Source organism: Coloeus monedula (genome assembly GCF_965178545.1).
Source record: "Coloeus monedula genome assembly, chromosome: 2".
NCBI classification, from domain to species: Eukaryota; Metazoa; Chordata; class Aves; order Passeriformes; family Corvidae; genus Coloeus; species Coloeus monedula.
In genome coordinates, this window is record NC_138782.1 from 119,506,714 (window position 1) to 119,532,109 (window position 25,396).

A 25,396-nucleotide genomic window follows, 5' to 3' on the forward strand; every position below is an offset into this window, starting at 1 on the left:
GGTTGTTCTGAAGGTTTGCTCCCATCTCCGCTTCAACCTCATTCAGCAGGAAGGGAAAGCCCCTTCCAGAATTCCACCACATCAGAGAGCCACAGAATCGTGGAATGCTTTGGGTGGGAAGGGACCTTAAACCTCATCCCATGGGGATGGGGTGCCACGGGCAGGGACACCTTCCACTATCCCAGGCTGCGGTTCTGTCTCTCAACAGACAAATCCCATGGGATGCAGCTCCAAGGAATCCAAGCAAAACCCCTGAGATCCAGGGAGACCTTGGAGCCATCCCAGCAGCTCCATCCCTCTGGAATTTCAGCACCTTTCATCCCTGGAAGTGTCCAAGGCCAGGTTGGACGGAGCTTGGAACAGCCTTGGGCACTGCCAGGGATCCAGGGGCAGACACAGCTTCCCTGTGCCAGGGCCTGCCCACCCTCCCAGGGAACAATTCCTTCCCAGTATCCCATCCATCCAGCCCTCTGGCACTGGGAAGCCATTCCCTGTGTCCTGTCCCTCCATCCCTTGTCCCCAGTCCCTCTCCAGCTCTGATCCCTTTCCATCCTGCTCTGCTCCAGCCTCCCCAGCAGTGCCCCCAGCTCCTGTACAGTTCCTTAACACCTCCGTGCCCAGGGTAGACCCTCAGACAATCCCCTTGAATCTCCCGAAGTCCTCTGTTCCCTCTGGGACCCTCCTGCCCCTTGGATTTGCTGCTGCAGTGTCTGGAGCAGCCCCAGTGCCTCGTTCACATCTTTTAGTTCCTTCCAGTCCTGGAGACAGCCTGGCTGCCTGGACAGGGTGGTCCTGTGCCCTCTCCTTCCCAGTGTAAACCTGTGCCCCCCCTCTCACCCCCCGGGCCCTGCAGGTGGCTGAAGGGGCAGCAGGAGGACAAGCAGGACACGGATGTCCATTACCACTCCCTCACCGGTGAAGGCAACTTCAACTGGCGCTACATCTTCCCCTTCGACTACCTGATGGCCGAGGAGAAGATCGTAATCTCCAAGAAGGAGTCCATGTTCTCCTGGGATGAGACCGAGTACAAGATCCCAGCCCGCCTCACCCTGCAGGTCTGGGATGCCGACCACTTCTCGGCCGATGATTTCCTGGGTATGTGGAGGGTCCAGAGCATCCCACAAACCCCTTGAGCTGCTGCTGGATGGAGCAGGTGGGATGAGAGAGCAGGAAGGGTCTGCAGAGGGATCAGGACAGGCTGGATCCATGGGCCAAGGCCAAGCGGCAGGGCCTGAACTGGGGTCACACCAACCCCACAGAGCACTCCAGGCTGGGCCAGAGGGGCTGGAAAAGGCCGTGGTGGTGCCAGTGGCTGGACACGAGCCCAGGTGTGCCCAGGGGGGCAAGAGGCCACTGGCCCCAGGGCTGTGCCAGCTCTGGGGGGGCAGCAGGGCCAGGGCAGTGCCCGTCCCCTGTGCTGGCACTGCTGGGGCACCTCCAGTGCTGGGGGCAGCTCTGGGCCCCTCCTGACAGGAGAGACCCTGAGGGGCTGGAGCGTGTCCAGGGAAGGGAACGGAGCTGGGAAGGGGCTGGAGAGTGCCCAGGGCAGGGAATGGAGCTGGGAAGGGGCTGGAGCAGCAGGAGCGGCTGAGGGAGCTGGGAAAGGGGCTCAGGCTGGAGCAAAGGAGGCTCCGGGGGGACCTTGTGGCTCTGCACAAGTCCCTGACAGGAGGGGGCAGCCGGGGGGGTCGGGCTCTGCTGCCAGGGAACAGGGACAGGAGGAGAGGGAACGGCCTCAGGCTGGGCCAGGGCAGGCTCAGGGTGGACAGCAGCAGGAATTTCTGCATGGAAAGGGTGCTCAGGCCTTGGCAGGGGCTGCCCAGGGAGGTTTGGAGTGCCCATCCCTGGAGGTGTCCAAGGAAGGGCTGGAGGTGGCACTCAGAGCTCTGGGCTGGGGACAAGGTGGGGATTGGGCACAGGTTGGGCTTGGTGGTCTCAGAGGTCTTTTCCAACATTCATGATCCCATCATTCTGAGATCCCTTTTCTCCACTCCTCCTGTAGCCAAGACACCGTGTTTTTCCTTCCCAGAGCTGGTTCAAAGCTGCTCCCCAGGGCAGGAGATGCTGGTCCAGCCCCTCTCCAGGCAAGGACTTGGCCTTTTTGGGGTGCCAACCTCTGTGCTCCCCTTTGTCCTGGCAGGAGCCATTGAGCTGGACCTGAACCGCTTCCCCCGGGGAGCCAAGACATCCAAGCAGTGCAGCCTGGAGATGGTGACCAACGAGGCCGAGCTGCCCATGATCTCCATCTTCAAGCAGAAGCGGGTCAAAGGCTGGTGGCCATTTGTGGCCAGAGACGAGAACGACGAGCTGGAGATCACCGTAAGGATGGGGGAAAGGGAGGGTTTGCCTCCTGGGGACTGCACTCTTTGTGGACACCCCGCATCCCCCCACATGGCTTCGCTCCCTCGGGACCCCTCTGCCCTGGGGGATGGAGGTGGGAGCGTGTTCCAGGCCTCAGCACAGCTCTCTGCTCCCTGCAGGGCAAAGTCGAGGCTGAGCTGCACCTTCTGACAGCAGAGGAGGCCGAGAAATCCCCTGCTGGGCTGGCCCGAAACGAGCCTGATCCCCTGGAGAAACCCAAGTGAGCAGGAAAAGCCTCTGCAGCAGAGACCTGGGATTATGGGCTTCTACTCCCACCTGGAGTGCTGCATCCAGATGTGGGCCCCAAAACAAGGAAGACATGGACCTGTTGGAATGGCTCCAGAGGAGGCCCCGGAGCTGCTCCAGGGCTGGAGCCCCTCTGCTCTGGAGCCAGGCTGGGAGAGCTGGGGGTGCTCACCTGGAGAAGAGAAGGATCCAGGGAGAGCTCAGAGCCCCTTCCAGGGCCTGAAGGGGCTCCAGGAGAGCTGCAGAGGGACTGGGGACAAGGCCTGGAGGGACAGGACACAGGGAATGGCTTCCCACTGCCAGAGGGCAGGGCTGGATGGGATATTGGGAAGGAATTGTTCCCTGGGAGGGTGGGCAGGCCCTGGCACAGGGTGCCCAGAACAGCTGGGGCTGCCCCTGGATCCCTGGCAGTGCCCAAGGCCAGGCTGGACACTGGGGCTGGGAGCAGCCTGGGACAGTGGGAGGTGTCCCTGCCCATGGATGGGCTCTGAGGTCCATGAATCCCTCTTCCCTGGCGATGGATTAACGATGGGTGTTTGTTTCCTCTGCAGCCGCCCGGACACGTCGTTCATCTGGTTCCTGAACCCGCTCAAGTCCATCAAATACCTCATCTGCACCCGCTACAAGTGGCTCATCATCAAGATTGTGCTGGCCCTGCTGCTCCTCATCATGGTGGCCCTGTTCCTCTACAGCATGCCGGGATACATGGTCAAGAAGCTGCTGGGAGCGTGAAGGGTGGGAGCCTCTCCCGTGTCCCCAGCCCCTGGCACAACCTTCCCAGCTCCGTGTCCTTCTCCTCCCTGTGACCTCTGGGCAGCCCTGGGGGTATCTCCTCCCTGCTGCTGCTGCTGCTGCTGCTGGGCCTCCTCTTTGCATTCCCCCTCTGTGGGTCCCACTCAGGCTTTAGTCCCAGGGAAGTGGGGCTGGAGCACGGCACAGATCCCCAGACTCTGCATCCCTCACCAGCGCTGGGAGAGGTGCCCAGCTGGCTCCTGTGGGAGTCTCCGTGGCCTCTGCCCATTGGGGTCGTGGCTGGTGCCTTCCTGGGAATCAGGGGAAGGAGATGGGAGCTGGGGCTGCATTCCTGGAGCTGCGGGAGGGCTCCAGAAAGGCTCCTTGGAGGGACGTTCAGAATCCAGGATGGAGCAGGGAGCTGGGCTGGAGCCGCTGGGGATGTGCCGGCCCCACCAGAGTGAGGGCACAGAGCATCCCCCGTGCCTGACCCCGCTGCCAGCACCATCCCCGCTCCACTCGGAGCTCTGGAGGTCACATTCCCCGGCACAGGGATCCGTCCCACCTCAGGAATGCTGGACACGGTGCCCCAGCAGGCCCCGCAGAGAGCCCTGGGGTGGGCCAGGGGCAGAGCCTGCCCTTCCCTCCCACGGCTCCGGCAGAGACTGGGACGTGTCCCACAGCTCAGACGTCTTCCCAAGATCACCCAGCCCGAGGTGGCGCTGGCTGGACATCCCCGGGGCTCACGGCTCCTCTGGCACAGTCTGAGCTCCTGGTCTCCTGCCGGATTCTCCGCGTATTTTGTTTGGCTTGGTAATTCTTGCGGCTGGAGTCCTTCTGGCCGTGTGTCCTGGGGAAGGGCTCTTTCCTCGGCTCTCGGCGGTGTCCAGCTGCTGCAGAGCCGCCTTTCTCAGCTCCCGGTGTGCAAGATCCCCACTGAAGAACTGAGGCCACCTCAGCGATGTTTGAATGAGGATATTACTGTCCCAGTCAGTCAATAAAAACCAGCTTTCACGTCCAGGTCCTCGTGGTAGTGGGTGTCGTGGTTTGACGCTGGCCAAACACCAGGCACCTGCGAAAGCTGTTTGTTCAGAAAAAGAAATAATGAAAGGTTTGTGAGTTGAGATGAGGATTGGGGGAAAAACACTCTAAGGGCAAAACAGGTTCAAGTGTAAAGAAAGGTATGAAGTAAATTTATTATTAACAGAGTCGGAGGAGGATAATGAGAAATAAAAAAAGCTTTCAAAACATTCTTTTCCCCCCCAGCCCCTCCCTCTTTCCCACTGACAGCGCAGGGAGACAGGGCGTGGGGGTTTTGGTGAGTTTGGTACTGGAGATCTTTTTCAGTTCGCTCAGGGAGAGGAGTCTTTCTTCTGCTGTGCCACGAGTCCCTGCCACGGGCACAACAGTTTTCCCAGAGCTGCTGTGGCGTGGGTCAGTCACCCATGGGGTGCAGTCTTTTAAGGATAGGATGCTCTAATTTGGATGCAAGGGCCCTCTGTCTCTCTGATCTCCCACTGGGTCACAGCTTCTTCTGCCTGCGAGTGGATCTGTGCATCCCCCATGGACTTCACGGATTACACGGGGACAGTTTGTCTCACTGCGGTCCTCACCACGGCTTGCAGAAGAATTTTGGCTCTGACTCTTGGAGCACCTCCTCCCCCTCCTTCTTCACTGACCTTCGTGGTGATTCACCCCAAACCGGGCCAAGTCAGTTCCTTGATCACACAAACCTGCCCCACACAGATAATGTCGTTCCATCACATTCAAAGAAGCCATGGAAAAAAGGTAACCTGATCAAAAATTTCCCTCAATTTATAATTGGAGCATAATTAAATCTCTGTTTATAGGCACAGAGGCCAGAGGTCACCACACCCCCACAGTGTGGAGCAGAAGAAGCTGGCTTTAGTCACGGGGTGGATTGTGGGGTGCATCCCCCCCTTTTCCAGGCTGCACCGTGATCTGAGAAATGCTCCTTAGGCCTCAGCCTTGACAAAGAGCACCTGGGCTCAGCTCCTCTGGAGCTGATCAGAAATGCCGTCTGCTCCCAGGCACCGCTGCTGTCTGACCAGCTCCTGCTTCTTTTACTGTGCTCTGGCTTCTTACTAAATCTGCTTTTTACTGATCCCCTGGACGATGGTTTTTTGACTGATCTCAGTCATTTGTCACAAGAGGACATTCCCTACCACAGCTGCTTCCCCACCCCTGAATCCTTGTTGGAGGAAATCCCAGCTGGGCTGCAGGGGGCCAGGACAGACCCCACACCTTCTCCCTGCCTTCTCCTGACTGACTCGGAGCTCCCCCGGCTCCCTGGAGCCAACCCGGGCATGCTCTGGGGCAGGTGGGGCTTTGGGCATGGGGGGCGAGCCAGAGGAGCAGGACAAGCACAGCCAGGGAACAGGTTTTGCAAGGAAGAGCTCTCAGCCAGCAGAGCCCAGCTGTGAAGCAGCAGCTGGGGGGGTCACAGAGCCCCTCTGCAGCCCCTGCCCCCTTATTACAGACTGCCAAAAATACCCCCAAATTCCCTTCTGGAAAGTGTCCCCAGGGTTAATGAAGCGACCCAGGGAATCCCGGACTGGTTTGGGTGGGAAAAGGCCTTAAAGCCCATCCCACCCCACCCCTGCCATGGGCAGGGACACCTCCCTCTATCCCAGGTGGCTCCCAGCCCCAACCAACCTGGCCTTGGGCACTGCCAGGGATCCAGGGGCAGCCCCAGCTTCTCTGGGAATTCCAGCCCAGCTCCTGCCCACCCTCCCAGGGAACAATTCCTTCCCAAAATCCCATCCAGCCCTGCCCTCTGGCACTGGGAAACCATTTCCCCTTGTCCTGTCCCTCCAGGCCCTTGCCCAAAGTCCTTTCCAGCTTCTCCTACCTGGATATGCATCCAGCTAGCACACTTGATATTATTATCAGTAATTAGTTGTATCCCAGTACTCCTGTGATACTAACTAATTGCAGCAGCAGTCAATTATTGTAGCAGTCAATTCTAAAGAATTATATTAATAGTAACAGTCAATAGTAATAATAATTACATCATTATTATATACATTGTAGCAGCAGGGAATAGGAATAAAAACGAATAACAACAATCAATACCAGCAGCAATCAAATCCACATTACATTATGGATCACTACAAATTTATCACTGCTGAAGAAAACTTACACAGGCTGTAACACTAAAGAAACTTATGAAAGATGACTTTATGCATCAATCTGTCGATAACAGAGATGCTGTGCTGCCCCTGCTCCTTTTCCTGATGGAGCACCAGCCCCAGGAAGGGCTGAGGGCCTCACCTGCCCTCCAGGTACCAGCACAGCAGTTCAGGGTCAGAGCTCTGTGCAGAGAGCTGAGAGTGGAGCGTCAGCCAACTCAAACCACAGCTGGTGCGGAAATTGGGTTCTAATCTAATTCTAACCTGACTCCAAAAGAGTGGTTCCACTTTCACATTCTGCTGCAGTAAAATGCCTGATTTCTTGGAATTGCTCGGCTGCTGCTATGAAAAGGGAGGCAGCACCGAGTTAAGAGGCAGGGCTGGATAAAAACGGACTGGGATGGGCTTCTCTCAGTCCGGGAGCTGCGGGTCCGGAGGGGGACGGTAGGACCTGGGATGGGCTGTGGGGCTGGGAGGCGGGAGCAGCCCGGAGCGGGATCTTGTTGGGCTCCTGCCTCCTGTTGCCTGTGTTTGGCCGTGTCTGGGGAGATGGCCGGGCAGGAGAAGAGGGGTCCGAGGGCAGCGGGCGGGTGGTGTCTGCTCCGAGCGGGGGCTGGAGGAAGCCGCCTTTGCTGGCAGCCGGTTTGGGGGAGCTCGGGGGAGCCGTGAGCGCTGCGGGGGCTGAGCTGGGAGGGGGCCGGGGTCAGAGGGGTGGGAGCGGAGCGGCGGGGGAAGGAGGAGGGATGCGGGGGGATGGAGGGGCAGAGTGAGGTCTGCGGAGGCGCAAAGCCTGGCCCGGGAGCTGCCAGCGGGGCTGGCCGGGCACAGATCCATTGCGGAGCCCCTTCCCTGCCGTCTGCCCGTGCCCGGCCGGGAAACGCTCCCCGCGGGCGGGGCCGACCCTGCCCGGCCCGGGCACGGCCAGCGCCGCGGTGGGGCCGGGTGGCTGCGCTGCCCTGAAGGCAGGAGCGATGGGGGCCGGGCGCCGTCCTGGGGCTGATGCTGGGGGGGTTCCTGGCCCCCGCGCCGCTCCTTCGGGAGCAGGGCAGCTTGGCGGTGCTGAGGGGCAGGCACGGGACATCCTGCTCTGTCCGGGTACCCGGGGCTACAGCTCTACCTTTTCCTCCCCATGCACGGAGGGTGGCATTCTCCTCTCTTCCAGCTCAGAGAGCTCTGCTCCCTGCGGCAGCCCCTCAAAGGCGCTCCCAGAGCCCCTTTCCCTGGGGCAGGGCTGGGGAAAACACTCTCGGGGGGCTCTTCCCGTGAAACGGGCTGCAGGCATTCCCATGGCAGGTGATGCTGCCCGCCTTGCTGCTTCCCTCGTTTGCTTCCAAGGAGGAACTCGATCCCGAGTTATCCCCTGCATGTGTTCAGTGCCTCTCTGCGGGCACTGGCACACTTGCATGGGGCTTTTTCCCTATTCCTGCAGCAATGGAAGCCGTGCGGGACTGCCAAGGGTGCCTGGGGGCTGCTTCAGGGTGTGGCTGGGCTGGAGTTAATGTTGTCCAGGGCAGCCCCCGGCTCCTGAGCCTGAACCAGCGCTGGCAGCGCCCCAATGGGAGAGAATTTGGGAGGGGACAGGGCTGGGACAAGTGGCCCGAGTGGATAAGCTACAGCAGTGGCTCTGAGCCAGCAGTTCCCTTCCCAAGCAGCCATCCCGAACTGAGGCTCTGCTGCCCGGGGAGCAGCTGGACATGTGCCCAAACAACTGGTGCCCAAAGTCCCTCCTGTGCTCTGCCAGCACACCCACCTCTCCTCCGCTGCTGAACTGCCCCCATCTCGAGCCAGCATTTTTTCCTGCTTTTGCTTTCCCCCTCCTGTCCCCATCCTACTGGTGGGGGCTCAGTGCCTGCTGGGATCCAAGCCCAGCGCTGCTTCTCCCCCTCTCCGGGGGCCTGAGCTTCCCCCCAGCAGCAGCTGTGGGATGTGGGCAGTGGTGGGACGGGGCTGCCCCACTGTCAGTGCTGTTCCCTGGCCTCTGCCCCCTGCACACCTTGTCTCCTGCCCTGAGAGCACAGATGTTCCCTGGACAGCCTCTCACCCATCAGCACCCCCAAGTCCTTCTCCTCAGGGCTGCTCTCAATCCATTCTCTTCCCCTCTTGTGTCTGTGCCTGGCATTGCCTTTCCAGCATGTCCAGCTTCCTTCTGGTGGGGGAACAGGGATGCACGTCCCAGGTGAAACCCTGCTCGTGTCAGCTCCCCAAAAAGGGCCCTGAGGAGTCTTTGCTGCCTGGGCAATCCCCAGTGGAGGAGAAGGGTTGGCCTCCAGAGCTCCCTGGAATGAATCCTCCATGCTCATGGGTTGCCTTCTCCTGTCTCTCTGCTCTTCTCCTTTAGGATTTTGAGCCTTTCCTTGCCGGTGCTCTTCCTCCTGACTTCTCAAGGTGGTTCCCATCTTCTTCTCCTCACCCCGCTGTGTGTCCCAGGCCTGCCACTGCTGCTGTGCTGTGTCCCCTGAGCTGGGGCTCTCGGCTGCCGGTGTCCACTGGGAAACCAAGGCTTGGAGCAACGGGAGCATCTGCTGTGAGGTGGGTGAGGGGAATCAGAGCCCACAGCCCTTGCACAGTTAGCTCAAATCTCCATGGACCCTGAGGGAAAGCTGCACCTGAAGGCTCTGGGAGGGTGCAGGAGCCCTCAGATCTGTACCTGAGTCCAAGCCCCTCGCATCGATACCTGTGCTGGTAAGAGTCTCGTGGGGGGGACAGAAGCTGCATGCACAGGAAGGTTTTGTGCACGGAATAAATCTCTCCACTATCCAGCTGAACTGAGATTGGGACAGTTTTGTGACAGTGTCAAAAACCCCAAAGGTGTAAAGGCAGGTGTGCAGTGAGAGCGCCAGCTCCATAAGGGTGAGAATCATGGAATGATGGAATGGCCCGAGTTGGAGGGGACACACCAGGATCCTGGGAGAGGCAGGATCAAAAACTTTACTGAAATCCAAATACTGGCTGTCCTTGATCAGCTCTGTGGCTTAATGTGTTATAAAAGGAAACTCATGTGACAAGCAGGACTTTCCTGTCCTGAGCCCATAGTGCCTGTGACCCATGACTGCCTTGTCCTCAGGGGCTTTTCAATCAAAAGTGACCAGCACTGATGGACCCCAGCACATTCCAGAGCCTTTTCCCAGGGACCCTCCCTAACTCCCTCCCTGAGCAGCCTGAAGTTGTGGAGTTTCCTCCTGCACTGGGGTGCGCCTGTCACAAAATTGCCAGAAACAGATGAATAAGTCTCCCTAACACCAATTTAGTGATAAAGAGGGCATCATTTATTCAGGCGCCTGGAGTGGCATGGGGGAGAAGTCTTCCTAACATGCCAGCTGATTTCTACAAGTGTGTTGCTAATACATAGTCACTACAGGCATATTCTAATTTGCCCATTACCAGAAAAACTCTTCCCATGTTCCCCAAGTTCCCAAACTCAGTTCTTGTTTTGGCTGTAGCTGCCTGCCTGAACCAGATGTCACCTCTTCATCTTCCAATGTCCTTGCTTGGAGAGCAGTTTCTGCAGGCCTTGTTTCCCTGCTAAAGATTATCAGACACAGTGTCTTCTCTGCTCAAAGTTCATGGTTACAGTAGAAATTGAATAAACCTTTTTGGTATCACTAAGGCTTTACCATTATCGAGATCCACACATCCACCTAGGAGCCCCGTTACGGTGAGGGACTGGAGAGCTCCTCCCCATAACTGGGAGGGGGGAGTGCTGAAGGAAACGAGGCTTCCGACTTTGCTGTGAGAGGGCACAGCTTTTATAGTGTTGAATAAAAAAGCTGACATCACTTCTAGTGCAGGAGCATCTGGTTTTCTTGTCCTCTTGGGTTCCTCGCAAAGCCTGGCCAGCGCTAAAGAGGGAACCAAGGGAGTTGTCTTTGATCTTTGTTATGAATGAATGATGCCAGTTTAAATTAGCCTCCGCCTTTTGCCCATGCCTCTGGCAGCAGGCAGTTGTGTTATTGAGGTGGCCAGCATGCCAAGACCCACTCTCATTCGCAAGTTCTTTAATAATGGCTGATTCGGTCTATTATAAAATGAATTATTTATTAATAGACACAAAGCTAACAGGCATGAGACTTAAAACAGACTATTACTACACAGGGATAAGGCAAAAAGGGACTACTAGTATTACACGCGGGGTTAAAGGTACCATTAAATTAACAACTAGCTAAAAAATACTGTAACTTAGGATCCCATGTTTCTTACCATCCAATTCCTGAAGGAGCACACATCGAAATATTTTCTCTCAATTTCTGGAAAAATAACCTCGAAGTTTGCATCCAGCTTCAGGAAGAAATTGTCTCACACGTTCCCAAGGAGTGTGTAAGAGACTTCTGCCTCTGTGATAAACTGTAGTACTTTTATAGTGTAAAACCAGGCCTTTTGGTCACCTCTGGTTTTTTATCTCTTCCCACACCTGTTAAGCTGGCAGACTTTTTTGCGCCAGGAGGTGCCACCCACTAGGCCTTGCCCGCCTGGGTTATCTCTCCTCTCTGCACCGGCCACCTGTGGTGTGGAGAAGGGTGATATGCCCTGCCACAGTCCTACACCCCAAAAAAAGACCAGATGTCTGATTTCTTGGTCTTGTCCAATTATCTAAATAGGGAAAGGTAAATACCTGTTTTGCTAATGAGCGAGTACACAGATCATATACTTAATAATACTTTGTTAATGAGTAGATACATATCTTGCCAATGCTACTTCAGTTAAGAGTGGATAAAAATATCATACTGCTAATAATACTTGGTTCATGAGTAGATACATTTATCACATTGCTAATAATTCTTTGTTAATAACTGGATACAAATAACATTTTTGCATTTGGTTGCAAAATTCATTCAGAGGTCAACTTTGGCTCAAGGCCTGTTGTTCAGGCCTTAGTACTTCAGAAGGGACATACAGGGATCCTGGGAGAGGCAGGATTTAAAGATTTACTGAAATCCAAAAAGCTCAGATTAACTGGCTGTCTTTGATCAGTTCTGAGGGTTAACATGTTGTAAAAGGAAATTCAGTGTGACAAGCAGGACTTTCCTGTCCTGTGCCCGTGCTGGCTGTGACCCATGACTGCCTAGTCCTTCAAGGGCTTTTCAATCAAAAATGACCAGCATTGATAGACCCCAGCACATTCCCTGGGCCTTTTCCCAGGGCCCTCCCTAACTCCCTCCCTGAGCAGCCTGAAGTCTGCTCCCCTCAAGGCCAGGGTTGAAGGCTTGCTGGGCACTTTTCCTCCTGTCAGCAGAGATTTTAAACTCGGTGGCTCTGTGGTGGCTGTGGCCAAGATGGCCACCAATGGGCACTTGCCTGATGAGACCCTCTGTGGTAACAAGCAGCAGATCACAGGGGGCACCTCTCTGAGTTGGCTCCCAAAGTCTCCAGTCTGTCCTGATGGGCCACCAGGATGCCCCAGGCACTGCTATGGGCAGGGGCAAGGTGGATTTTCCCCCTGCACTGCACTGGGCCCCTGAGTGTGCCAGGAAGCAGCTCCTGGGAACAGGAGTGTGTTATGGATGGATGAGGTAGGTTTAAATTGGCTCCTGTCTGTTGCCCAGGCCTCTGGCAGCAGGCAGTCGTGTTATTGAGGTGGCCAGCTGTCTTGGTTTGAAAGACAGGTGTCTGCCAAGGAAGGCAGGAGTCTCCCTTGAAATGAAAAAAAGAAAATGCAACCCCCTTCCCTCTGAATTATTATAATTTCAAAATTAAGTGGCTTTCAGGCAAAGATATGAGGAACAGGAATAACAGTTCTTTACTATTATATATCTATATGTGTATAACCAGTCAAACAAACAGCAATAACTATGGCAGTAACAGCAAACAATCACAAACCCAGTGCCAGCCTTCTCGGCTGTCGGGCCCTTTCCCCTCGGGTGCAGTTCCGCTCGCAGCCGGCAGGGGCGCTGGCGGCTCCCGGTGAGCAGGGCAGGTGCGATGGTTCCCCCGCGGCTGCAGGGGGCGCTCCGGAGCGAGCTCGGGGAGCACGCGGCACTGGTGGCCTGGGATCCCGGGAAGGGATGGAACAAAGGAGCTTCACAAACCCCTGGGCAGCCGATCCCGGGATCCCGGGAAGGGAAGGAACAAAGGCTTCACAAACCACTGGGCAGCCAATCCCGGTGTCCGGCCGGACCCTCGGGAACAGCAGGCTGGAATGGCAGGGACGAACACAAATCCCAGGTGGCAGACGAGATGTATCAAACTCTGGAGCTGTGGTGGGAACCTGGGGAAGTCTCAGCAGGCAGGACGTGCAGGGCTACAGAGTAGCGAAGGCTCAAAGCAATGGCCAGGGCAGGGTGGTTGCAGCCCAGCTCCCAGCGGGGCAGGGAAGCCGGGCTTGGGAATCCCGGTGTCTCTCCGGTAGAAGGAAGGCAGCCGAAAAAGCAGAAGTCCCCAGTGCTGACGAATTCCTTCCAGCCTCCCTCTCTGTCCAAACGGAGGGAACTAACTGCCCACAAGCCCAGGTGAAAGAAGAGTAGCCAGATGGAGCCCACTTCTGTGGCCAGGTCTTTTGTTTTTCTTAAGCACTCAGTAATTTGTCACCCTGGCAACACCTATGGAGAAAAAGAAAAAGAAGGGGAACTCCTAAAACCTCAACACCAGCACCCAAAAATCCACTACCATTCACAAGTTCTTTAATAATGGCTGATTCAGTCTATTATGAAATGAATTATTTATTAATAGACACAAAACTAACAGACATAAGACTTAAAACAGACTATTACTACAGAGATAGAACAAAAAGGTATATGCTAGTATTACATGCGGAAATAAAGGTACCATTAAATTTTCAGCTAGTAAGTCAGGATTCAGTGTTTCTTACCATCCAGTCTTGATGGAGCACACATTGAGAAATCCTCTCTCTCAATTCCCAGGGAAAGGGACCTGGGCTTGCGTCCAGCTCCAGGGGAGAAACCTTCTCACACCTTTCCGAGGAGTGTGTAAGAGACTTCTGCCTCTGTGATAAACTGTGCCTGTGTGTGTGTGTCCCTGTGTATCTGTGTGTATCTGTGGGTCTGTGTGTCTGTCTGTGTTGTCTGTGGGATACACACTCAGCTTCAGGGTTGATCCTGCAAACAGGAAAGCAACAGGCACATCCAGTGTGCTGGGAAGGAGGCCCTGGCTCTTGTGCCATCGCAGGCTGGGCTCCAGCAGCCGGGTGGGAGCAATCCCCAGGGCCGCAGCTGCTGCAGAGCCTCTGCCAGGAGGCTGGGGCCTCTGACAACACAGCTTAGGGACAGTCTCTTTTCTTCCTCCACAGCCATGGCTTCGCAGGAGGACACGCAAGAGGGGGATGCCAAGGCACAGCTGGCAAAGGCATTTCAGAAGGAAGGACTGGATGCTGGATACTGGGTGCCCAAGGTGTCGCAGGTCCTGGGAATTGAGTGCAGAGAAGCCCTGCAACATCTGGAATATAAAGACTACCTCAAGCTGGAGCGTGAAGCACGGCACCCCTGGGAGAAAAAGGCACTCCAGAAACTCCTGAAAATAAAAGATGACAAAACAACCACTGAAGAGGTGCAGAAGGAGCACTTGGAGAAGACAAAGCAGAGACAAGAAGTGGCCAAACAAGCCCTAAATGATCTGACAGAAATGCTCAAGAGCCACAGCCAGGATGCTCTGAGGGAGAAAGCAGAGACCCTGTGGAAAGCCATGGAAATTCCAAAAGAGTTCTGGCCATCGCCAAAGAAGCCCTTGGCGGATACGCTGGAGAGTATCCACAAGCAGCTGGAGCAGCAGGAGCTGTCAGCAGGCAGGACGGAGCACATCCCCGACACGGAGGTGCTGAGCCGTGCGTCAGGGGGACTGGCCCTGCAGGGCATCTACAGAACCAGCAGACCTGAAGATGTGCTGGCAAAGAGAGAGCAGCTCCTCAGGGTTCCTGAGGGATTCCAGCTCTCCGGTCCGGAGCAAGGATCACTGCTTGAGAGGAAGGAGTTCTCCTCCTCTGCGGCAGAATCCAATTTCACCAAGTCCATGGAGCAGCTGGGGTTCAGCATCAGCGTTTCTGCCAAAGCCGCATTCTGGGGGGCTTGTCTGGAATCGGGTGTAGATCACAGCAGCTCCTCACAGTCACGGAACATCCACCAGTCCCACTCTGAGCAGAGCTACTTTTGCACCACCATGTACCAGTACATCCCTCTGGCCTCCTGCTACTTCCAAAGGCATCAGCTTCGCCTCTCGGATGCGGCTCTGCAGGAGCTGCAAGACATGGAGCAGCTTTTGAGCTTCACTGAGGAAGAAGACAGCCCCACCCTGCTGAAGATGTGTGAGAGCTTCTTCAACAGGTTTGGGTCCCACATAAACCAGGGTCCCCTCCACTTTGGGGGGATATTCTGGTGGAAGGCGTCTACAGAAGGATTCCGAGCCAAGCAGCGGGAAGAGATGAAGCAACAAACCTCTGAAGCTCTGAACAACTTTGTCAGGGCCAGCTGGGGTGACTTCGGGGCCAGTGTTGGGAGGGACCTGGATATTTCCAAATCCAGCTCCAAGGCTTCCATCCAGGAAAGAGCCGGAGAGAGTTCCCACACAGCGATTCAGCTCTACGTGGTCAACACAGGGGGCCCACCAGACACAGCTTCTCTTCCTCAGTGGAAAACGGGGCTCGTGTCTGATAACACAACGTGGTGCGTTATCGACCGCGGCTTTGAGCTGATCCCAGTGTGGGATGTTATCCGGTGCAATCACAGCAGGGATTTTAAGTCCGTCACTCAGATGAGCAGAGCCCTCAGGGCTGCGTACAAAGCACTGACAAATCAGAGCATTGGCACCATTTTTGGAGAGGAACTGGACAGTGCAGTGCAAGAGGCCAGAGATTTCATGGCCACTGTGAAGGCCTGGGAGGTGACGGTGGATGAAAGGAAGCTGCTCATGCTGATGGAGCTAAAAGAGGGTCTGCATGCAAAAACCAAGAACCCCAGTGTGTGGATCAATGTGTGCCTGTCGGACAAAGCCCTGCAGGACTTCCTGGTGAACACCGTGCGTAGTTGCCAGGAGTCACCTCCAGAAAACACCACCTCGATCAAGGTAATGTTGAGGAGCCTCCTGGATCCTCATATCTACTCTGTCAAGGACTTCCCTGAGGCTTCCCTCATTATGCAATGGATCTTCCAGACTGAGCAGCAGCTTCCCAGACCTCCCAAAGTCTCTGAGCTGGAAGAGCTCATCAAAACACTGCAGCAAATGAGGGAGCACATCCATGCTGTCACCTATGCACCAGGAAGCTCTGCTTCTGCTGTTCATGAAGCAAAGATAGAAGCCACCCTGACCAGCAGCCTCGCCATTTATTCCTTGCTCCAGTCTCTCCAGGAACGGGCTGAGAAGGACATGGAACTGTTGGTGCTCTTGATTGTGACCAGCACAGGGTACGACGTGGAAAGCAGCACTTTTCCACACCTCCTTGGACACCCAGAAATTCAGTACATGGCCAAGGAAATGGAAGCGGCACATGAGGAGTACGTGAACCTGAAGGAGCAAGATGCCGACAGAGCTGAGGCCTCCCTTCTGCTGACGGGTCTGACTGTGACACCCGAAAGTCAAGAGCTGTCCCCTGAGCAGAAGAAGGAGCGTTTAGTTTTCATGGAAGATCACATGCAAGGCTTGTGGTCCACACGGATCAAGCATCTCCTCCAAAAGCACAGTGGAGGCGAAGACTGGGAGAGGCTGGAACAGGACTTGCATTCCTTGATCAGAGGGTGTTTGGATGAGAAATGGGATGAACAGAGGGTGGAGAATATACTCAGAGACATGGAAGAGACTTTTCCAACACCTGAGCCCCCCAGTCAGTCCCAGTTCAAGTCAGATGGCAGCGAATCCCAAGCAAATGAAGCCATTGCAAACCAGGAATTCCTCCAGTTGCTCAAGTGCCTTGGACTCAAAAGTCACTATCCAAGAAAAATGGGGATGGGAAATTTCCGCACCATCTGCAAGACATCTCTGCAGGACAGCCAGCCCAGCAAGGACAAGGAACTGCCATTTTACTTCTTGCAAAAGCTGCTCACAGTGGATTACCAGGTGAGGTACCTGACTTGCTGGGACGAGAACAATACAGGACTTGCACCTGTGCCACAAATGACAGAGCAAGAGGACGAACCTTCAGACTCCTTTGAAAACTTTCTTGATGATTTGAAGGAAGCAGTCCCTGAACCTGGAAGCAGGGACAGCCGTGTGCACCCCATGGACCTGCAGATGGCCATTTTCCATTGTGCTGATGACTTCCTGAGAGAGACCCTTGCAACCAAGCTGGCGTTCTGCCAACTGGCGCTGCCTCTGCTGGTGCCCAACCCGTGCACTTCACACATCGAGTTCCCGCTCTTCGCCCTCAGCCAAATCCAGAGGAGCTGGAAAGAGGCAGACAAGTCAGGAAAGGAGGCCAGAACAAAGAGTTACAACAACAAACTCATCTTTCAGGCACAGACACCCATTGTGTCCTTCATCCGCATTGGCAGCTCGGCCTCCTCTTCCAAGTCTCAGCTCCTGAACGCTCTGCTGAGCAAACGCAAACACGACACTTTCTTCCACCGCCACTGCAGAGGCAGCACCAGAGAGCGTTTGCTGATGGAAGGGGTGGTGGAGATCACCTGGTACTGCCCCCGCGGAAGCCCTGATGACACCTTTGAGTGCTGCGTGGCTTTCTGTAACCTGCATGGAGATGCCAGGGCTCACGGAGCACAGCTGCAGTTCCTGCAGGAGATATCTGCTGTCAACGTGGCTCTCGTATCTGATTCAGAGCACATGGACAACAGGGGGGAGAAGATTCTGCGGGGTCTGTGGCAGTCACAAAGGCCTTTGGTTTGTCTTCTCACGGAAAAAGAGAATGTTGCAGCTGGACAAGCCAGCAAAAACATAACAATAGGGATCAAGAACAGAAATGAAGCAGAACTGGCCGTCCAGCTGACTGAAACAATCCAGACTCTCCTGGAAAGGTCTCATCCACGTTTCAGCCTGGAGGCCTGTCTGGACAAAGCTCGCCAGCACAGATTCGTAGTGGATGCAGATCAACCTGCGTGTGTGACAGCCAAAGCAAAGGCAAAGGAGCTGGTGGAGCTTCTGAAGAAAGAGAAGCTGTCTGAGATCAAATCCCAGCTCCTGCCCCTTCAAGGAAAACTGTGGTACCAGTGGTGCAAAATGGACAAAGAGCTCACTCGCTTACAGGAGAAGGGAAACAAGAGCATTGAGCATCATCGCAGCCAAATTGAAATTGAGAAGGCAGAACTAAGAAGAAAGCAACTTGAGCAAGCTTTCCCCCTTAACCCGCTGATGAAATCATTCCTTGGCTTTCTCCAGGCCCAGCCAGCAGATACCAAGAAATACTTCCTGCACTGGATGAAGGTCTTTATGGATGAGCTGTCCTGTGGTTGCCTTGAAGAACTGAGGAGAGACTATCACGAGTTATGGTCTGAAATACGGACAGCAAAGAAAAACCAGGAAAAAACCAGTGAGAACACCAAATTGATGAATAAGCTGGATGCTCTCTCTGATGAAATCAACAATTCATCCATTGGCCTGGAGCATGTCTTGAGAGAGGTGGGGCAGATTTATGAAGCTCTGGAAGTAATGAACTCCAAGAATGAGAGTTTTGTCAAACTGCCAGAGATTGCAGCAGATCTGATGGTTTCGGGGTATCCCGTGGAGCTGATGGATGGGGATGCATCTTACCTGCCCTTGCGCTGGGTGGGAGCAATCTTTGACAGCTTAATTGAGAGGCTGGGGGACAAACGAGTGTTTGTGCTCTCTGTGCTCGGCATCCAGAGCACAGGCAAGTCCACCCTGCTGAATGCCATGTTTGGTCTGCAGTTCAACGTCAGCGCGGGGAGATGCACCCGCGGAGCCTTTATGCAGCTCATCCCAGTGGGCGAGGAGCTGCAGCAAGACTTGGGCTTTGATTTTGTGCTGGTGGTGGACACAGAGGGACTTCGTGCCATTGAGATGGCCAATAAACACTCCCTGAACCACGACAACGAGCTGGCCACCTTTGTCATTGGCATTGGCAACTTGACTGTGATCAATATCTTTGGAGAAAATCCATCAGAAATGCAAGATGTTCTCCAGATCGCCGTGCAGGCTTTCCTGAGGATGAAGAAAGTCAATCTTTCCCCAAGCTGCCTCTTTGTCCACCAAAACGTGGGAGAAGCAACTGCCAAGGAGCAGAACATGGAAGGACAAAGGCGTTTGCAGGAAAAGCTGGATGAAATGACTGTGGTAGCTGCCCAGCAGGAATTCTGTGACATCTCCTCCTTCAGCGACGTCATCGGCTTTGATGTGAACACCCACATTCACTACTTTGCTCAGCTGTGGGAAGGAAACCCCCCAATGGCACCACCCAACCCCACCTACAGCCAGAACGTCCAGCAACTAAAGAGCAAAATCCTCCAGGCTGCCCAGAAGCAGTCGCAGCGCAGCATTTTGAGGCTCTCGAGCCTGAAAGTTCGTATTCGTGACCTCTGGAATGCGTTGCTGAATGAAAACTTTGTTTTCAGCTTCAAGAATTCCCTGGAGATTGCCGCATACAGGAAACTGGAAAGCGCCTTTAGTCAGTGGACCTGGAGGCTGAGGAGTCACGTCTTAGACCTGCAGATGAGACTGGACAACAAAATTCGGAATGGGGACTTGCGGAACGTCACCAGAGAACACCTTGAAGGGCAGGTGCAAGAGGCAAGTGATGCCATTGAGAAAGAAGTGGAAAAGTATTTCAGGGAGGACAAAGACCGTGAGACACTGGTCCAGTGGAAATCAAGCACAGAACTGAAGCTGAAAGAACTAAAAGAGGCTCTTCTTCTTGAAACGAAAAAGAAATGTGAGAATCTTATTGAGCTACAGAAGGAGCAGAGTAAACTGGATGCAAGGAAGGTGCAGTATGAAGCCGAGCTCCTGAGAAAGAGTAAGGAGTTGGCTGTGACTCTGAAAGGGAAGAGCCTCAGTGAGAGAGAACTGAAGGACAACTTTATTTTTGTCTGGAACAATTGGATTGCCGAAGTTTCCCGTGTTGCTCCTCCCCTGAAACCAGTGGATATTGATGCAGAAATCAAAGATGTCCTTCTAGAGCACTTTAAGGAGCCAGGACTCCATGAACGGATCAGGTCATTTCCCAAAGACGGAAGATTTTCTGTTGATCCAGAGAAACATGTCATGAAGAAAAAGTATTGGGGCTTCTTCCAAGATCCCAGGAGCATTTCCAACGCTGATGTGAGCAGCTTGCAGCACATAACAGACAGCATCATAGCGTGTGTGAGAGCAAAGATTGATAAGAAGGAACAGAAGAAACGGGATTACAGTCGAAATTTTATTCATGAAATACTCAATGAAGTACAGGAAGGTGTGAACTCCGTGCCCAGCAATGCAAAATGTACTTTTAACAGGGAGTACAGCATAGATTTGTCTCTGTATCTGTGCAGAATGGCAGCAGAAAGGTTTAAAGTCATGCATGAAGCGTTCCAAAAGGCAAATTACCCAGTCGTGTACCTGAGCAGCAAGAGAGAGAACTTCTTCCAATGCTTCCAGATTTCCTGCCAAGGAGCCACTTCTATCACAACTTTTGCTGTTTTCCTTTGTGACAAGATTGAACCAGCTCTTCACCGGGCGGTCTATGAGAAGACGGCTAAAGCCATTGCTGAGGACATGCAGGGCAAATTCCCAGATTTCCAGGGCAACAGAGCCAGTCTGGAAGTCTCCATCCTGAGATACCTGGCAGAACAAGAAAATTTTGAGTATTTCAAAGATTATCTTAATTGCCCAAAAAATTTATTTCAGAGTTACACTGAGACACGAGTTAGGAGTTACTGTTTAGATGGGAACAGGAGGCTGGAAAAGTTTTTAGATTCCTCCCTTAATCTTCTCCATGGAAACATCCTGAAAGCTGTTTCCTTCTCAACCCAAATTATCAAAGACAGAAAAGACAGAGAGGACAAAGTCTCTCTTTGGCTGGATGCATTTTGCAGGGAACTGACAGAGGTGATCAACTTGCCCAGAAGTGACCTGAAGGGCATTGAGCACCAGGAGGTCACAGACATTGAGTTCCTGAGCAGTGTCATGGCAGAAGCTCTGGATGATCTGAGGGACAGGCTCAGGAAAGAATTTGCTGATGCCGATATGAGCTCGTTTGCAAGGCAGCCTCACACCATCCTGGCAGAGCAGTTTTCGGGGTGCTGGGAGCAGTGTCCCTTTTGTGGGGCTGTTTGCACAAACACCATGCGGAATCACGATGGAGACCATCAGCTGGTCTTCCATCGCCCACGAGCTTTGACGGGAGCCATGTGGCATGAGACGGACCACCTGGTCATTGATATTTGTTCCAGCCTTGTTGCAAGTGACTCTTTATTCAGAGTGGGTGACAGTGAATGGATAACCTACAAGAGATACCGGGATGCAGGACCCCGTTTTTCCACTTGGAACATTCTTCCTGATTCATCCATGCAGGCGTACTGGAAATGGTTTGTGTCTCATTTCAGGACACAGCTGGAAGCTTTGTACAATGGGAAATTTCAGGGCAAAGGAGAAATCCCTGAGGCGTGGCAGAGAGTTACCAAGCAGGAAGCACTGTCTGAGCTGGACAAGAGTTAGGCCACGTCCGTGGGAAGGAAGAACCACAACGGCTTTGCAGTTTAGAAGAACTTTGTACCAGGCTCTCCACAAAATGCAGTTACAACAATGACACTCTCAAGCCATACGCAGCCAATGGTATCTAATTGCTCCCAAATTTGGTGAAATAAGGTGTGTTACTGCAGCCATCGCTCAGCAACTCCCTCGCTTCATAATAAAGCCAGAATGCTCTTGCCTTCCTGCCATAAACACTTCCCTCTGCATTGTCCTAGAGCTAAACCAAACCCCTTCCCTGGGCCCATCGGCCTCGTGGCCAAGGCTGATCCCAAGGGCCAGGGCAAGGGCAAAGGCAGCACTCAAAACCCCCCTTGGATCCGCTGCTGTGAGACAAGAAGGGACAGTGTCCCAAAGGCAGTTTTCCTGCAGCAAGGAGGTGTCCTTCCTGGAGAAAGGGCTGTGAGGCCTGAGGGCAGCTCCACGCTGGCTGCAAGCTGGGCTACTTGGCTTTTGGGCATCATCCCTGCCTCCCTCATTGCAGCCTCCTGCATCAGCTGAGGCCATTCTCCCAGCAGGAGCTGTTGTGTCTCTGGGCTCAGGAAAGCAGGGACATGACAGCCCCATGGCTCAGGCAGTGCTTCCACTCCCTGGCTCGGAGGTGCTCCGTCTCTGTCCAGGGCAGCCGCTCCTGCTCAGCTGCCTGGAGCTGCTGCCCTTCCCTCCAGCCCTCAGCCCCGGCAGGAGCTGCTCCTGCCCTTGGCCTCGCTGCTGAGCAAAAGCCTTTGGAATGCCCCATGGGGAGAATCCCATCTGCCAGCACCTTCCGCAGCGGCCCTCAGGGCAGTGCTGGTGCTGTCCAGGCAGGCTGGTGGCACCAGAGCCGTGCCCTGGAGAAGGTGGCACCATCTGGCACTGCCCCAGGGACGTGGGGGCAGTTTGGCTGTGCAGGTGCTGCAATGCCGCTGGCAATGCGAGGGCCAAGCCCTCCTGGAGAGCTGCTGAAGGGCTGCTTCAGCCTCATCCCCTGCAGGCTCTGCTAATAAAGGAGTTGATTTGGACCGTGCTGCTCTGTGCCTCCTTTGTGTTCAGGGGAGCCACAGCTGGGTGTGACTGGAGCTCTGTGTGGGGCAATCAGGCAGGGGACAGCAGGGTGGCACTGGGGGAGGGCGTGTGGCAGCAGAGGCTCTGCTCCATTCAGGGTCTCTGCTCCAGGAGCGGCTTCACTGTCTGCAGGGACAGCAGAGAGGGCAGGAAGCCCCAAACCACAGCAACATCCAGGGAAAGCAGTGGGAGTGGCAGGTGCCAAGGGAGGCAGCACTGGGAACCAAGCCTGGCCTGTCACTCGCACGGAGGGCTGGGAAGGTTGATCCAGCGTGGTTCTGTGCTCTGGAGCTGCTCAGCTGGGAACCTGCGGGACAAAAGGGGAACGGGCCCAAACTCTGCCAAGCCCAGCCCCGGCCAAGCAGACCCGGAGCCAGTGACAGGAGCCAGAGCTGGGCTGGGTGAGCGTGTGCTGCAAGGGCTGAGTGCCAGGGCCTGGGGACAGCTGGGCTGGGAGGGGATTTGGGCCGGTTCCTGGAGCCGGACTGGGAGTTGAGGTGCCCCTTGCTATGGTGTCAACTCTTGGGCTCAGTGGGATGGATCACTGTGCTGCTACTGCAGTGAAGGGGTCCCAGTTATGTGTTTAAGGTTGTCAGTTAACGCAGTTCTGTGCTCGTGGCACAAGCTCTGGCATGCCCTCGGTCCGAGAGAGTCCAGCTGCGTTACTTCTGTGTGTTGCAGAAGCGACCTCGGCATCAGGATATGCGCTGCTGGCTGAGCTTGCTGGCTTCTTTGCAGAGGAGACACGGCAGGAGCCGACAATACAGGCTCACGTTAGTTCAGAGATAAAGGAAGAGAGGCCATTCTGGTCTGGCTTCCAACAGGTTTATTGTCAGAAGTTTCGCAACCAGAACATGGCAATGATCTTAATCTCGGATCCTCAAGAGGCTTCTCCCTCAGTTTTAGAGGGGGTTTGAAAACCGCGGGGAAAGGGGAAAGGGGAAAGCAACCAATGAGTTACAAGCCAGGGCGAGGATACAATTCAACAAGAACCAATGGGGGAAACTGGGAGGCGGGAGATACAACAAAGAACCAATGAACAACCGAGTTAGAGGGAATTTTTCCCAACCACGACAGGCAGTTTGGACCCGGGTGTGGCCCAGGGACGATGCGGCTTAAGCTTCTAAGCTGCCCCTCGACCCACCCTCCGAGTCTGTGTCTTCCACCGGAGGGTCTGGGGTTGATCGGCATCTCGCTGCCCCAGCCCTGCAGTGGGCTGGGTCATAGCAACATCCAGTGAATTTTTTCCTGCTATCATCATAAAGTTGTTGGGGAGGGGAGGGGAATAATGGATAGCCAGTGATTAAGCCACACAAAGGAGTAGCTAATAGCCCTCACTTACCAACTTCTGATAAGGGGTGTGACTATGTAAAATAATGTAATATATATCCATCAAGTAAGCAGGGATAGCTAATGAATATGCAATAATTGTGTATGAGAACAACTCTGTTCACCCAATGCTTGGTGCACTCGATTAGAGAAAGGATTCCCTGAGTGACCAGCACTGCAATAAAGAATAGCTGCTTTCTAATACTCAAAACTGTGTTCGAAAGTTTCCATCTGGCTGATTTTGGTAACAATGGCCACTAATCAAAGCTATGTGTATGATGGCTCAAAGGATGAATCACCTCAAATAACAACTCAAGAAGTCCCATACACAGCTACTGAATTAGACATATTATTAATGAATATGGTCGAACCTTTAAGGAGTCTGAGACTAAGTATGTTGGGAGTGTGTCCCTCTGTGGAGGTGATCATGTTTTATTGTCAAATAAAAAGACTGAAGGATATTGGGGATTCGGTGTCTTCACTACAGGAGACAATTGAGCTCCCTGGTCTCTTACACAGACAGCAGCTTACTGGGCTGGCAGACTAAATTCCCTGGAAAGAGGAGATGCCCTGGTGACAGTGGGAGCTACTGATCAAATAGTGGAGAATGTACAAAAAGCTGCCTGTTTGCAAATGACGCATGACCTAGAATTAAAACTTTGGCATGAATCTCCTAAGGTGATATCAGTAGATCCTGAAAGAATGACCCCCCCCTTGTTAGAGGACTTCCAGAGTCCCTAAAACCCATGGGTGTTCAGCTCCATGGTCAGATAGTAAGCCTGAGAAATGGGGAAAGAGCTGTTGCCACCCTGGAAGGGGCTATAACCCCTGATCATAGTCACAGAGAGCACAAAATCTGGGCCTGGGGAGAAGATGCAGAAGAACTGATGAATAACGGCAGAAAATATGGTCCAGTGCTTCCCAGTAAAACTGATTATTAAGCACTCTGACGTGTGAATGGAAAACACCATTGCCCCTGACAATACCCAAAAAGGCAGCCTTTTCCCCCAGACAGGGAGGATGAGTAAACATGAGTGATGAACACAGAAAAAAAAAGAAATAGTCTTTGGATTTCTGGTTTGCAAAAGGGGATCCTGAAAACACTTATGGATGGTCAGCCTAGTGATAAAGTGGAGTTATTAGTGAAAGGGTGGCTGACAAAGGAGGGATCAGCTGAAGTCGTTGTCCCACTACAGCTCCTCCCTTAGAAGATACAAAAAAAGAAAAGATGGTGGGAAACCCTATTCTTCATCCCCAGTCGGTGAGCTGGCAGACAAAGGGTGGCTTTTTATCAGACGGCTCACTAAAAACTCAAAAGGAGATTGTCTTGGTTTTGAAAGACAGGTGTCTGCTGAGGAAGGCGGAAGCCTCCCTTGAAATGGCAGATGCAACCCCTTTCCCTCTGAGTTATCATAATTTTGAAATCAAGGGCCTTTAGGCAAAGATGTGGGAAATAGGAATAACAGTTCTTTACTATTATACATATATATAACCAGTCAAACAAACAGCAATAACTACGGCAGTAACAGCGAACAATCACAAACCCAGTGCCAGCCTTCTCGGCTGTCAGGCCCTTTCCCCTCGGGTGCAGTTCCGCTCGCAGCCGGCAGGGGCGCTGGCGGCTCCCGGTGAGCAGGGCAGGTGCGATGGTTCCCCCGCGGCTGCAGGGGGCGCTCCGGAGCGAGCTCGGGGAGCACGCGGCACTGGTGCCCTGGGATCCCGGGGAAGGATGGAACAAAGGCTTCCCAAACCGCTGGGCAGCCGATCCCAGACTCTCAGGAACAGCAGACTGGAACGGCAGGCTGGAGCAGCAGGCACAAGCACAAATCCCGGGTGGCAGACGAGATGCATCCAAATGGGGACCCCCCCCAGGCTTCAGGCAGGCAGGGTGAGCACGGCTACAGAGCAGCGAAGGCTTGAAGCAACAGTGGGGCAGGACGGCCACAGCCCGGCCTCCAGCA

General features: G+C 54.1%; 2 protein-coding genes across 4 annotated transcripts in view; both read left to right on the forward strand.

The window, feature by feature from the left end:
• OTOF (otoferlin) overlaps window positions 1–3,339 on the forward strand; it is a gene marked incomplete at both ends in the record, with an annotated part of 78,284 nt that extends 74,945 nt beyond the window's left edge. For all 3 annotated transcript variants that reach the window (XM_082276672.1, XM_082276673.1, XM_082276674.1), the window contains 4 exons: window positions 854–1,095; window positions 2,141–2,319; window positions 2,481–2,581; window positions 3,159–3,339. In XM_082276672.1, coding sequence (XP_082132798.1) covers window positions 854–1,095; window positions 2,141–2,319; window positions 2,481–2,581; window positions 3,159–3,339 — 703 coding nt within the window. The remainder of the gene's footprint in view (window positions 1–853; window positions 1,096–2,140; window positions 2,320–2,480; window positions 2,582–3,158) is intronic.
• Window positions 3,340–8,887: 5,548 nt separating this feature from the next.
• Window positions 8,888–21,483, forward strand: LOC309570410 (interferon-induced very large GTPase 1-like). The gene is made up of 2 exons (XM_082277204.1): window positions 8,888–9,020; window positions 13,732–21,483. The coding sequence occupies exon 2, from the start codon at window positions 13,734–13,736 to the stop codon at window positions 21,027–21,029; it is 7,296 nt and encodes a 2,431-aa protein (XP_082133330.1). The 5' UTR covers window positions 8,888–9,020; window positions 13,732–13,733; the 3' UTR covers window positions 21,030–21,483.
• Window positions 21,484–25,396: the final 3,913 nt, after the last annotated feature.

Bases quoted from the DNA above. Each gene is read 5' to 3' on its own strand.
- LOC309570410 (XM_082277204.1), top strand. From the start codon at position 13,734: ATGGCTTCGCAGGAGGACACGCAAGAGGGGGATGCCAAGGCACAGCTG.